The sequence below is a fragment of the Meles meles genome, chromosome 8, assembly GCF_922984935.1.
Source record: "Meles meles chromosome 8, mMelMel3.1 paternal haplotype, whole genome shotgun sequence".
Classification (NCBI taxonomy): Eukaryota; Metazoa; Chordata; class Mammalia; order Carnivora; family Mustelidae; genus Meles; species Meles meles.
In genome coordinates this window covers 106,389,654-106,403,852 of record NC_060073.1, presented here as the reverse complement: position 1 = coordinate 106,403,852, position 14,199 = coordinate 106,389,654, and the positions used below count along the sequence as shown (strand labels likewise).

The window sequence follows — 14,199 nt, the reverse complement described above, 5'->3', positions numbered from 1 at the left end:
GCTGTGCTTATCCGCAGAGAACACCAGGCTCTAGAGCAGGACCATCCCTGGTAGACGTGGGACTCTGCGGTGCAGGCCAAGACTTTCTCAGAACCCGGCGGAGGCCTGAGATGCTGTGGGTTTCAGCCACCCCCTCCCTGCTCCCCCACCCCAGGTCAGACCTGCGTTCTGAAGGCCTCCCAACCCCTTTATCCTTCAGAGCCATTTGCCCCAGGAAATCTTGTCTTGGCTTCTGCTTCTCAGAAGCAGATAGGGTGGCGCGTGCGGAGGATGAAGGGCATTCTCCTTCTGTTTTCCCTGCTGCCTTTTAAAAGGAAAAAAGCACAAATTTTAGACATTGGTACTTCTATGTGATTTTCCATCATCATCCTTGTAAGTACATACTGATTTTCTAAAAAGTAAATACTGACTTCTGAGTCTGCAGTCCTATGGTTTGGCTACTGGGGCTGGAATGAGACTTTTCTTCCTTGAGAACCTGGTAGGCGCTGATGGAGTTCAGTGCACTGGTTTCCACGCCTGTCACTGGACGAGGCCGGTTGGGTGTCTGTAAATCACCACAGATGTTTAGATTCGGCGGATCTGGAGTGGAACAAGGAATCTGGGTTCTAAATAGCTGTTGGGGTGTTGGATAACCACCAGGGTCAGAACTGGAGCGCTGGCCCGTACGAGTCGAGGAATGACAGTTCCATCTTGTTGCAAGTCTCTGAAATCATTTTATTAATTCTTGACGCCTCCTTGTCTGACATGGTCTGCTGCTGCCTAGGAGTCTCCCAGAACAAGCCAGCCAGAGGAGAGGAAGGATGCTTCTCTGTATTCTGATGCTGCCGGGCCCCCCACTCCCAGCAAACTCCTCAGCCAGGGAGCAGACGGCAGTCTGAGCAGCGCTGATAGCAGAGAGCAGCAGGGAAGAGGGGCGAGTGCTCGGCTCCCGGCAAAAGAAACGGATGAGAAGAGTGATCCTGGGATGTCCAGGATTGACGTGGACCCTGGGGGCGGTCAGCCTGCCCAAGCCACCGAAAAGGAGGCACCAGAAGACTCATTGGACGCGGGAGAAGAGGGTTCCAGGAGGGGAGAGGCCCAGGTGGTGGAGGAGAAGGAGCCCAAGGAGGAGACTTCTGTCCCCAAAGAGAGCAGATCAGACCGGAGCCAGGTGAGTCCCCCTGTGCCCTGGGGAGTTGCCACTCCCTCCCTCTGCTGCTCTCTTAATCCCCATGCAGATGGGGGTCCCCAGCATCTTCATTACCTACTTGGAGGAGGAGTCTGGAGCTTAGCTTCGTTTGCAGGCCCTGCAGTGGGCTGTCACCAGCAGCTGGCCAGAACCCTTCGTGGTGACGGGTCTGCCCAGACCCAGCAGGCAGCCAGAGCCTGAGTGAAACTCCAAACCTGCTGGCCTTAGAAATTCAGGATAGAAATTTGCCTTTCCATTGGCCCCGTCCTGGGACATTCATGTTCTTCTGTAGTACCTTTCCCTTCCTGCCTGCCCCTTCTTACTTCTTGACAGCAGCCCGTCAAGATTGCTGTAGTCTGTTTCTGTAGAGAGGGGAGGACACGGAGGGGGTGGGACCATGGGGAGTCCTTGGCCCCAGCAGTGGTCAGTTAGGTTGCCAGAAGACTCCTCTCAATGATGGCATGGGAGTCTTGCTTTGACATGACCGGGCCAATGACCCAGATGCCCACAAGTACTTCCCGGTGCCTTTGGCATTTTCAGTTTTCCATCCCTTAGTCCTGCTCCTTTCCCAGGTAGATGGTGAGGGAGTTCATTTAAGGAGCTTTAAGCTGCTTCCTGGGAAAGATACTCTCATTCTGTTTTTTAGGACAGCATGCACCTTCCCTACTGCCAACTTGTAACCGTCTCCACACCACTTCTCCGGGCTCTCTTTACATGCATAAATCCTTGTTGACCTGAGTCAGAGTGTGGGCTCAACTGGGCTGTTTAGCCCCAGGGAGGTGGGGGCTGGTGCCCGTGTCCAGAAGGAAGGGGAGGGTCCACGGCCCTCTTTCAGGCTTTCTGGAAGAGATGGATTTTGGTGAGGGCTTCACCCTGTGTTGGCACCATGGCCCAAGCGGAGTTCCCTGGGTGGTAATCCCTCTCCACTGTGCCCTGGGGAACTTCTCGGGGGGGTCTTTTCCCCAGGAGTCGGACATTAGCGAACACGTGAAGGAGCTGCAGCGCTCGGACTCTGCCGCGTCTGACCCCAAGTCCTTCCCGGGCCTGGTGAGTCTGAGGTGGGGGGCAGCAGAGTGGCGTGAAGGGTGGGGGCCTGTGCGTCCCTGTGGCTCATTTGCCTGGCGTCACACAGCTTGAGGGAGGGACGTCAGAATTCAGACTTGGGTCTTGTCTCAATTCTGGTTTGCTCTGCCCACCCGCTAGGAATAACACTACCGATGCCCTAGGTTTGTTGGGAGAAGAAGGTGAGGTAGAGAACGTAAAACATTAGCAAATAAATGTCAGGTAACTGTGAGCAGTTGTTACCCTTTCTTGTTTCGGCAGCGTGACTGGTCTGGGAGATACGTGGTCTAGAGCCTCTGGCCCGTAGCAGAAATACGACATGAATCTAGGGGGTTCGAGACGTGTGTGTGTGTGTGTGTGTGTGTGTGTGTCGGAGATACGTGGTCTAGAGCCTCTGGCCTGTAGCAGAAATACGACATGAATCTAGGGGGTTCGAGACGTGTGTGTGTGTGTGTGTGTGTGTGTGTGTGTGTGTCGGAGATACGTGGTCTAGAGCCTCTGGCCTGTAGCAGAAATACGACATGAATCTAGGGGGTTCGAGACGTGTGTGTGTGTGTGTGTGTGTGTCGGAGATACGTGGTCTAGAGCCTCTGGCCTGTAGCAGAAATACGACATGAATCTAGGGGGTTCGAGACGTGTGTGTGTGTGTGTGTGTGTGTGTGTGTGTGTGTGTCGGAGATACGTGGTCTAGAGCTTCTGGCCTGTAGCAGAAATACGACATGAATCTAGGGGGTTCGAGACGTGTGTGTGTGTGTGTGTGTGTGTGTGTGTGTGTGTGTTTGTGGGATCACCAAACAATGGTGGGGACCAGTCCTCAGGCCGTGGAGCTGGGAGGGATGCTGGGGTTGCGTTTCCAAAGAGGAGACATTGTCCTGGAATGTCAGCAGTGGATGGATGGTTGCTCTGTCCCAGGCCTTCCAGCCAGCCTGCTGTCTCCTGGCTTCATTTGCCAGGTCTGTATCTATGGGGAGTAGTTGAGGGTGCTTTTTGGCAGAACATCACCTCTGGAAACCATGCTCCATCTGTTCGGAGGAGGCAGATCAAAGGGAAGGGATTAGCGGGAGAGGGTCAGGGATGAGTGGTAATGACGGGAGGGGGTGCGGAGGAGTTAGGCGGCTGTGTGCTCTAGCCCCTCGCCGAGCCACGGGCTTAGGAGGCAGATGGCGGCTGCATTAAGTGGAGTAGAACTCAAACCGAAAGGAAAATGTCACCAAAAAAGAAAACACACAATCTAGGAGGGGCAGATTTTTGTTGACAAAAACCATCATGAAGAATAGCCAGGTTCTAGGAAGCAAGGGCTCCGTCCCTCCTGCGGGAGTCCCCGTGTGCAGAAGTGTGCCTGTCAGTGTTTTTCTTCTCTGAGGGAGTGGGTGGAGGAAGCCACAGGACAGCAGGACCAGACCCAGGCCTCCTGCCATTCATCAGGGCTGATGACAGAACTGTCCCTATTAGCACGCTGTCAGGTAGCAATCCTTCACTTAGCCCAGCAGGCGTCTTGGGCTCGGAGGGGGCAGGGTCAGGGCCCTGTGGCAGCCAAAGGACAGCAGGGAACTGGCACTGGTGTGGGCACTTGCTGTCTGTCCCAAAGAGAAGCCTGCCTAGGGAGCAGCACTAATCAATCCCCATCGTCCAGAAGAGCCCTGGAGAAGGGGAAAAGAGCTAGCGGGGAACAGCCCACCGTGCCTCATTTCTAAGCCGCCCGCAGGTCTGCTGGACCCTTGGCCTCCCTGCTGGCACCCTGTTTGGGCACCAGGAGGGCAAGACAGCTGGAAAGTGACACGCTTGCAGCCCGAGTCCTGCAGAGAGCTTGGGCTTGGGAGTCAGCCCAGGGCACATCTGACCCACCAGCTCCATTGCTAATGAGCTGTGTGACCTCGGGCGAATTACACGTGCTCGCAGACCTGCTTCCTCGTCCGTGAGAGGCCTTAAGAGTCTCAGTCTCACGGGCTTATTTTCCTCCCATGGTTTTATTATGAAAAATTTCAGACATACAGAAAAACTAAAAGGATTTTTGAGTGAATGCATACATCCTTATCCCCAGAGTCTGTAGTGAACATTATACCTGCCGTATCACATATCTTTCTAGACTCCTCTCAGTGTTATTTTGAAGATGAGAATAAGCAGTAGATGTGGCAATGTTTCACATGGTGCCTGGCCTGCAGTAGGCCCCTTTCTGGAAGGTGGGGAGGTGGAGGAGAGGCCCAGGGGGACGCTGTGACGGGGGCAGCGTTGACCTCCCCTCCACTGTCTCTAGGACTTTGGTTTTCGCAGCCGGATCTCAGAGCACCTGCTGGATGTCAACGTGCTTTCCCCGGTCCTGGATGGAGCCCACTGGGAGGTGAGTCTCTCTGGGTGACAGATAAACTCCAGCCAAGCCCTGCCCATCTGAGGGTGCATTTCTGGGAGCTCCCTCCCTCCTGATTGAGTAAGGGATGGCCCTGACTCTGCCTGCGATGGGCTGCCCATCATTCCTGCTCTTTGCTGCTATGTACGATGTCATCCTCTTTCCCCGCCCAGCAGTGTACATCTGTGTGTTTATCCGTTTTTCGAGCAACTGAGGGATGACCACTTGCTTCTGTGCAAAGCACTGTAGCTGTGGATTCCAAGCTACTTCCTGACCTGGCCCTTTCAGCCCCTCAGGCTCCCCCTAGGCCCACCTGCCACGCACCAGCCGTGCCCACCACTCACTGTTCCCGGGGCGCATCCCCCGCCTCCTTCACTGAGCCACCTGCCATGCTGCTTCCCCATTCATCCCTTCCCTGAGGCGGTCTTGGAGGTCCACTTCCGATGGCACCTCCTCCAGGCAGGCCGAATCGTTCTTTCCCTTTGCTCCGCGTAGTTCTACTTCTTCTCTTTTATGGTTCTTGGGTCTGTCTCCCTCCCAGATGGAAGCTCTGTGTGGGGACGTCTGGCCCCCAGCAGGGTACAAAGATGACTTAGACACAGATCCTGTCCTTAAGGAGCCTTGAAGCCAAGGAGGCCATCCTTTTGGACTCAGGGCTTGAGCCCCCCATATTTATTACGGTTGCCACACTTCGTTATCCATTTTTCATCTTAGTTTGTTACATAGATTGGCCTGTGTGGTTTTTCATTTTCCCCCTGAAAGTGAGAGAGGGAGCTCTCTGCTGAGCTCGGTGTGATCTGTAGGGGAGACAGTAGTGAGTTGAACACTGGAAGGGGCAAGGGGGTGGGGGCCGCCAGCTGCGGGCTCTGCCCAGGCTGACGTGATGAGCAGCGGCAGCGCCGCAGGGAGCCCTCTGCTGCGGGCACCGGGAGGTACTCAGGCAGCATTTCTCTTTTTAATGGAATTAGGGGGAGCTGACTTTTAGTTCAGGCCCTACCCTTCCTTGCCCGTCCAGATGGTAGCGTCGGCCGCAGCTGCCAGGGCTCCAGCTGCCAGCGGAGAGGCATGGGCAGCTGTGGGCACAGGGCTGGGGACACGGCCATGGGCCAGCCCAGCTGGAGCCCCCCGGGCAATGATGGAGTGAGTTGTCACCTGCCCTACCTCTCCTGTCAACCCTGCTGTCCCAGAACGGGGCTCCCTTTGGCGTGACAGAGGAGTGTGGGGTCTTGGATGGGGACTGGCCCTGCCGGCGCTGGGGTTTTGTGCCTTAGGCTGGGGAGAGGGGAGGAGCGGGAACAGGGGAGCTGACATGTGGGGCCTGGCTTTTCTGGGCCAGGAGTCGGGCTTTATGCTCGTGAGCTGTTGTGATCCTCGCTGCCAGCCCTGTGAGCCGTGGAGTTACTGTCCCTCTTTCAGTGGGAAGACTGACTCCCCAGCTAGGAAGTGGTGGAGTAAGAGCTCGAGTCCAGGCCGACAGCGCGGCCATCCCCGAGGCCCCACCCCTGCAGGAAATATTTGAACTTACCGGCAGTAGCCCTTTCACCAGCTTGCTAGATCAGCCTAGACACGTAAGCTTTAAAATGAGACGAAAGCAGGGGGCACCTGGGTGGCTCAGTTGGTTGAGTGTCTAACTCTTGATTTCGGCTCAGTCATGATCTCAGGGTTGTGAGATCGAGCCCTGTGTCGGGCTCCGTGCTCCGCGTGGTGTCTGCTTGACATTCTCCCCCTCTGCGTCCCCACCACCTCACTCCATGAGGTTTTGTTCTTTGTTTCTTTGTTCTTAATAGATGGTATAATCAGGGGCGCCTGGGTGGCTCAGTGGGTTAAAGCCTCTGTCTTCAGCTCGGGTCATGATCCCAGGGTCCTGGGATCGAGCCCCACAGCGGGCTCTCTGCTCAGTGGGGAGCCTGCTTCCTCCTCTCTCTCTGCCTGCCTCTCTGCCTACTTGTGAGCTCTGTCTGTCAAATAAATAAATAAAATCTTTAAAAATAAATAAATAAAAATTAAAAAAAAAATAGATGGTATAATCAGTCCCTGGCTGGGAAGGGGGCATCACTGGCTACTGCTGGGACCCGGGTATCCGGGGGGGCCTGGCGTGAAGCAGTGGACCACCTGGTCTTCCTCCCTGGGGCTGCCCAGATGATATCCTTTCCATCTGGAACGTAGTGCCCTCTCCTTTCACCACGTCCCCATCTCTCCGGGGTCCTTCCTCTTCCACGTGCTCGGCTGCTGCCTCAGTGACCAATGCCCCTCACGCAGCCTCCCTGTACATCACTGGCGCTGCAGGTCTGGGCCTCTGTGGGCTTGAGGTGTTCATGGATGTCTCCACTTTGTCTTTGCAGCTCTCAGTGAAGGCTTCCAATGACAGGAGGCAGGATTTTCTTTTTTATATGTTTTCTCCTTTAGCCTCTGGCTTCTGACTCCGCAGGCAATGGCTGTGGCCTCTGGCTCTTCCTCCCTAGGCCAGCCAGGCCAGTCCTAGGAATAGCTGTGAGCCTGGCGGCTTAGCCACAGCCCCCGGAGGGGCCATGATACAGCAGCTAGGCCTCCTCTTCTGGGTCCCGAGTGGTCATCCTTCTCAAGAGCCACCTCTTAGTTCTTCCTCCTAGGTGCAGGAGTTGGCTGGAGAATTAAGGCCCCCGAACGCCGATCTCTCCAGTATATACTTGCCCCTGCTCCTTCCCTACAGGCCCAGAGGTTGGGAAGAGAAGACAAGGATGGCAGCCAGTCCAGCCAAGATGAGCAGTGGAGCAAGCCGTCCAGAGGCTCGGAGAGGTACAGTACGTGGGAGGCCGCCCTCCGGGACCTTCGGGATGGGGTGGTCTTGGGCAGGACTCCTGGCTTTGGTGTTCCTGGCTCAGTGTGGTCCTGCCTGAAGGCAGACGGTGAGCTGACCTGATGGCCTCGCAGAGTCTGTGTGCGTGTGCACGTGTATACACGAGCATACACTTGGATTCTGCTCTGAGACAGGAATGTGGGTATATTTGGTGGGACTTTGTGCGGTGCTGTGGGCCAGGGCTGGAGGAACTGGCTTGGAGCTGTTGCCTTGCACATCAGCAGTGGTTGTAGCCCGCTGTGGGTGCTCACGCGCGAGGCAGACAAACGGGGACGGAGAGCAGAGAGACTGGGAGAGGGGGACAGAGCCTTCCAGCTTCTGAGGCCCGGGCTTCTGTGAGAGGAGAGCCACCACTCTGGAAGAGGAAGTGGGCCAGTCATTCTGCTTTTTGAACCTTGAGGCGCTTCCCACGAGCTGAAAGCTCCAGCTTCGTACATTTTCTGTCGTCTGACCTTTCTGTAGTCTGGCTTCTCTCTTTCTCCCTGTTTTCCGCCCAGTTCTTCCATCCCTGCCCGGCCTCAGCGGTGGTGAGCCCTGGGAGTGGACACGGCCGTGAGAGGGCCCAGCTGTCACCCCGGGACAAGCGGATGCAGTGCAGGGACCTGAGCGGGCTGAGTCTGGTCCAGGCAAAGGGAGAGCACAGCAGGGAGGTTCCCCTTCCTGCTTTTCTGGCTGCTTTGCCCTCCGTGGCTCGCCATGGATGTAGGGCCGGGGCTGGCACCCTGTCTGAGAAGAGGAATGGACCTAGCTCCACGTATCCCACTCTCCAGTGCTCTGCCTGCTCTCCCTACAGGACTTACTCGGCTGCCCTGGCTGGTCTGACCAGGTTGTCTCCTCCGCTGGTGCCTGGGAGGTGGCACCAGAGTCCCCTTCACAGCCAGGCCGCTGAAGAAGGGCCTCTGCAGGCCTCTGAGGGGCAGCTCAAGCAGGAGCAGGCAGAGGAGCCTGGGGACTCTGCAGGCAGCCCCGTCCCGCCCGGTTCCCTGCGGAGGTAAGGGGGAGCGGGAGGCCTTCCAGGCGTGTAGTTGTGTGCGCAGGGGCTGACAGCGACTGCTGGGGGTGCCTGGAGAGGTGGGGAGCTAGGGTGGGTTCGCAGGTTTCCACTGAGTGCCCAGTGTGAGCTGGGGAATGAGGAAACCTGCTTCTTCCTAGTCCTTAGTCTACAGCTAAAACTGGGGTGCACCATCCACCTGGGGAGCCTAGAAGCTCTTGAACAAGGGAGCATCTCTTGTGATCCAGCTGTCTTCCTGCCAGGGGCTGGGGCAGAGACTGTCTCCCACCTGGGTTGTGTCCCCCGTTAGGGGGGCATTTGTTCCCATCCCCACCTGCCTGTGCTCCCCACGCCCTTGCAGTCATCCCACTTCTAGTCCTACAGCAAACCCAAGGAGAGCCCTGTTATGTGCTGGGCCCCTGGGGGAGGGAAGTGCAGAGTCCTGGGCCTCCCTGAGGCCAGCTGAGGGGACCTTCCTGCCCCAGCCCCGCCCAGAGCCTGGCTTGCCTTTGCTAGTCCTTCCATTCCCCCGGTGAAAGCAAGAGACCGGCGTCCGAGCTGGTTTGGAGCACATTCAGTTGGGATGAGTCCCCGGGAAAGCCGAGCCGCAGCAATGTTGGGTCCACAGCCTCCACAGACTACCTGCTGTGTGCAGAGCTTCTCCTCGGCCACCGTAACCCTCCTGCAGCCCGCGTGGATGCGTCTGCGGCCCTCTGTAAACAGCCGGAGGAGAGGCAGATCGGGGAGAGTGAGGCCCGAGACAGGGACATGTAGCTGGGGCTGATTCCCTTGTCCTCATCAGGGCTCTCTGACCCCGAATGGGTGCACCTGGAGCCTCTTGTCTTCCCACCGGCGATAACACGGTTGCTTCCTTATTGTCATCAAGGGAGGAGACCCCAAGCCCACCTGCCGCCCACGAGAGGGGCAAGGAGCAGCGCTCCTGGGCCACGGAGCTGGGCCTTGGGCAGGAAGAGGCCAAGGAGCCGGAGGAGAAGGTGGCGGCCGGCCCTGCCCCGCCAGTCTTCCCAGAGGTGTAAGGGCCAGTGTTAACGTCTGTCCCCACCCTCCTTTATGTGTGCATTGCTTGAGTGGCCACCACCCCTGGGGACCTGCCGAGGGGGTGGGTTGGGGCAGACTGAGTGCGCCCTTTGTTGCGTGTGCCGCTTTGAGACCCCCAGACAGTTGTGAATGAAGGTGGACACGAGGGCTAGCAGAAACCTGGAAATCCCTTTTTCTGCTCTCCAAAGCACTGTTTTTCGCTTTCTTAGCAACATTTTGTTGAGGTATTTACCGGAAGTACATAAACCTGAACTATACGAGTCAACCCACGCTTACACGCAGATCAGAGGTAGAACATTTCTGTCCCTTCAGAAGGTTTCCTCATGTCCCCTTCCTCCCCGTGCACCACCCCAGGTCACCACACTTCTGGCTTCAGTCCCTTAGATGCGTCTCTCCAGTCCTCCGACTTGACATAAATGGGATTATACCGTATCCAGGATATGCATTTTGGGCCTGGTCCAAAGCTCGCCTCCGTTGTTCTACTCGCACTTCTCAAACTTTGAGATCATTGAGCTTTCCTCCTCCCGTTGTCTCCTTCCCCTCTACCCCTTTTATAGATGAGGAGACTGAGGCTTACGGTGAAGGGATTTGCCCCACATCACCTCGCTGGTGGGTTGTATCTCTAGGATGAGGCTCTGGTCACTGGAGCCCTAGACTTCCTACTCAGTGTGCAGCCATTGGTCCTTTTCTCTGCCTGGAGAGACAGGAGCCAGGGTTGTGCCACTTGTCACGTCTGTGAACCGAGTGCCACGAAAGGATTAGGAGTCCTTGGGATGGGGGCTGCTGTTGAGTAGAGACGGGTTTGGCACCCTACTCACAGCTGGCAGGGTGCGTGAGCTCCTGACTCTTGTCCTCACCACCGCACTGCAGAGTGACGCAGGGAAGGGGCAGCCCCGTGGCTCAGGCGGTGACAGCTCTGACGCCGAGGAATGACACGGCCTTCCCAAGTCTCCTTGGCGGCTGTGGACAGTGGGTCAGGGTGCTTTCTATGAGGACAGGAGGCAATTGTGTTTCGGAGACTGGACTCAGGCCCCATAACCTCCTCGTTACTCATCTTCACGGCTCCGTTTCTGTGTGTCGTGAGGAGTAGCTCTGTGTCTGGGTCTCATTTGTACCCGTGGGATTTTAATTTGTGGAGGTGACTGAGGGACCACACAGGCCAATGCCATTAAGGGAGAATTTATTACTTACATTTCCAGAGAGAGGAGGGCTTGCCATGCCGTGCCAGGCCACATGGGGAAGGAGCTGGGTATGCCAGGAGGCAGAAGAGGCGAGAAGGGAGACCATGGCCCAGAACCCTTATTGGGGTTTCCGTGGGAAGGAATGGGCGAGTCGGGGTAAGTATCTTGAGTGAGTGTGGGATTGGATAGTTTGACTACTTAGGGTGGGCTTTGGGCTCTGGGGGAGGCCCTCCAGTTGCCTGGTACCCGGCAGGACCCTGCACGATTTGGTGTGAGTTCTGGAAGGAGGTGCTTGTGGTGTGGGCTCCCTGGGGGATTGGTTGGTTTGAAAGGCATGTTCGCTGCTGTCAGTAAGAGCTGGCCAGGCCCGGGACCCGCAGTCTCTCCTCTAGCAGCAAACTTCCACAGGTGCCAATTCATCGTGAAATAACCAAAAGGGAAAAACCATGATTCCTTGAGTCTTTCCTTGAGTTGCCTTTCACAGATGTTGTCGAGCTGGACCAGGAGCAGTTAGGGGCAGAGGGGCCAGCGAGCGGCCGCCCCTGCGTGCGCTCTGTGGCCTGAAGACCTGGGTCTGGGAGTCAGGGATTTGGTGAGCCCAGCACCTTTCATGACGTGTTTGTAGAAAGCAGGTAAATGAGTTCAGACCACTGGGCCGTTGGTTGCTATTTTAGTGGCCACGCAGCCCGTTGAGAATGTCCCGGGCGCCACCCCATCCTCCCTCCGCAGCGCCTGCCCTCCCCGCTGCTCGCCTTCCTCGGTGGCCAGCCTGAAACGATGATGCCCGCGCGGGGCGTCCTCTCGGCCGCTGACTGTTGGAAACTGGGTCTCTGAGGCTGACACCTGAGGAGCGGCCTCGAAATCAGACCCGCCTCCTCCTCTGAGGCTTCGTCTTCTCTGTTGTCTCCTCAATCAGTTGGGCCATTGCTGACGGCCTTGGACCTAAGTGGGACATTGGGGGCACCAGAGTTCTCAAACGGGGACACAGGGGAGAGCCTGCTAGAAGCCAGCCCTGCTCGCAGGCGTGCCAGCTTGCAGGCACGCTCGCCCATGCGCGTCGCTGGGCCGCTGTCTGCCACGCCGTCTGAGGCCCGATCTTTCCGCAGCATCTGTCCCTCGGGCCCCACGTAGCTCCACAGCCCACGGGGGAGAGAGACATTCAGAGGTACCATCTCAGGGAAAAAAGATGTTTTCAGCCAAGGCTGGAAATGAGTTGGAGGGTTGATGAGGCGGAGAGCTGCAAGGGGAGGCTCTCTCTCGGAGAGCAGGACTCTCAGAGGAGGGGCGGGCACGTCTCTCAGATCCGCATCCGCTGGGCTGTGTCAGGGGACCTGGAGGAGAGCCGGCAACGGGAAGGGGGGCGGAGGTGGGGTTGGGAGCAGAGGAGAACTGAAGGCCTAGCTCAAGGCTGGTCCCAGTCCGAGTTGATGTTAGGAAAGCGGGAAGGAGGGATTTTAATGGTATTTCAGAGATGTCAGGAGCCTCTAATGTCTTCCTTCCCTCTCTGGTCTCAAGGGGCTGAGATGGAATTCCAAAGCCCTTGTTTTCTTCTGCTCTTCTGATCTGATCGTGGCCACTGCCTTCCATCTGCTACAGTGAGGGGAAGGGGGGCCCTGTGTCCCTTCTTCACTCTTGTCTCAGTGCTCCTTGGTGTGGGCCGTGCCCACGTGTTGCTGAGGCTGACGGGGCCAGCGTGCCCGGCCTGCTGCACTGCACGCTGTCGGGGAAGGGTGCCGGTTGTGTGGCGAGGCCAATTTCTAACGGAAGATCAGGGACCTGGGAATGCACACAGGTGCTGGCCTTTGGGGAAGCTGCTCTGGGAGGCGAAGTACTTTATGCTGCTTATGCTTTCGTGCCTCCAGATGATCTTGGGTTTCTCTCTGGGCATTTCCTTGGAGAACGCTCATGACTTTATAGACATCGTTTCCACCAGGACCATTATTCCGTATCTTAGCACCCACCTTAGGCATCCAGGTTAGCGCTGAATTTCTTTTACCCGTTTCTAAACATGGAGTTAACTCTGAGCAGATGAAAACATGGCATCGTCAAGGCGAGATGGAGCAGGACGTTCTTGGTGCGCTCCTGCTGCCATCTCTGGAGGAGGCAACAGTCTCCCGCCTGGCTCCCTTGGCCTTCCTGTGCTGGACCTCCGTGGACTCTTCTGGGTGGGAGGGCTCGGAGACTTGCTGCTGTTCCTGCCGGCTCATAAGCATCGGCCTGTGTTCAATTTGGGCGGCAGACAGCAGCCTCTGGGGGCTCCCCGAACTGCTGGTGCAAGTCTTGAGTAGCAGGCAGAGCCCTGGTGGGGAGACAGAAACAGGGCCAGGAGCCATCCTGGGGGGAGTCCGTTATGGACAGAGCTTCAGTCTTTGGCTGCCAGGTCTGGAGCCACGTCTTTAGGTTTTCACCTTGGGCTAAGCCTACCAGGTCCCCCGAGAGCCTAGTACGGGCTGTCCTTCTCCCTCGGCTCTTGGGGCCTTAGCCACAGTGGGGCTTGCCCTATGAACACATCCTGCCTTTATCTTTGAGGGGCTAGGCTTCCCTCCGGCCTGGGGCACGGCCTGATTGGCGTGTGTGATTCCGGACCCCTGGCCCTCCATGAGGATCCCGTGTGTGTTCTGTAATGGCTGGGATATTAAATCTGGTGAGATGCTGTCTCCCCCACTTGGCAGGCGATCTGCAGAACCTGCAGCTCCCCCAAAGCAGGCTTCACTGAAGGCCATGGAAGAGGCTGTGGCCCAGGAACTGGAGCAAGACCGGAGGCGGCTCCTGGAATCGAAACAGGAGAAGATGCAGCAGCTGCGGGAGAAGCTGTGGCAGGAGGAGGAGGCGGAGATGCTCCAGCTGCAGCAGCAGAAAGAGAAGTCTCTCAGGTCCTGCCCCTCCCCTTAGGCGAGCTGCCGGGGCCCCGCAGTGACGGGGGGGGGGGGTGAGCGACCCCCTCCCCCTGCCCTGGAGACCCGGTGGCCCCACTGAGACTCCCCCTCCTCCGTGGCCCTGTGTGGAGGAAGGGGCTCCCTGGTTTGTCTTTTTGGGACGGAGTTAGGAGGCGTGATAATAGTGGGAGTAACCAACGCTCTTTGAGAGATGACACCGGTCCCCATGCTTTGTATCGTTAACTGGTGTAGTTCTGAGAGCGGCTCTGAGGAGGTGTTGCTGTCCACCCCGTCTTATAGGACTGTGATATGGATAAAGAGACTGAGGCACAGAAAGGCTAAGTGACTTGCCCAAGGTGTCGAAGTTAATAAGCAACAGGGCCCAGGCGGTCGGTGCCTGGAGCCTGTTTTCCTAACCACAATGTTGTCTTCTCTCGGGAGTCAGGGCCCTGTTGGGACCCAGTGAGGTTGGTGGGGACCACATGATACAGTGTGAGATGCTATTTCCCAGGACCCAGAAGTTTCTAACTAGGTTCCTGCTCTTTGTGTAGCTGGCTGGGACAGCTGCAGTTTTACTTGACAAGTAAAACACTTAAGGCTGGACTGGGTCTATGTGGATGAGATTGTGTGTACACATGAAGCAAGCCAGAGGTTATTTTTGTAAGAAAAGGCCATCCGAGGC

At 57.0% G+C, this 14,199-nt stretch overlaps 1 protein-coding gene across 9 annotated transcripts in view; it reads left to right on the top strand.

Moving 5' to 3' along the window:
• Window positions 1-14,199, top strand: part of CEP164 (centrosomal protein 164) — a 61,669-nt gene that overhangs the window by 32,984 nt on the left and 14,486 nt on the right. For 8 of the 9 annotated variants that reach the window (XM_046015985.1, XM_046015992.1, XM_046015984.1 and 5 more), the window contains 8 exons: window positions 764-1,150; window positions 2,135-2,215; window positions 4,485-4,568; window positions 7,264-7,349; window positions 8,204-8,401; window positions 9,288-9,434; window positions 10,660-10,797; window positions 13,314-13,514. In XM_046015985.1, coding sequence (XP_045871941.1) covers window positions 764-1,150; window positions 2,135-2,215; window positions 4,485-4,568; window positions 7,264-7,349; window positions 8,204-8,401; window positions 9,288-9,434; window positions 10,660-10,797; window positions 13,314-13,514 — 1,322 coding nt within the window. The remainder of the gene's footprint in view (window positions 1-763; window positions 1,151-2,134; window positions 2,216-4,484; window positions 4,569-7,263; window positions 7,350-8,203; window positions 8,402-9,287; window positions 9,435-10,659; window positions 10,798-13,313; window positions 13,515-14,199) is intronic. The other variant, XM_046015989.1, reaches the window with a different exon arrangement.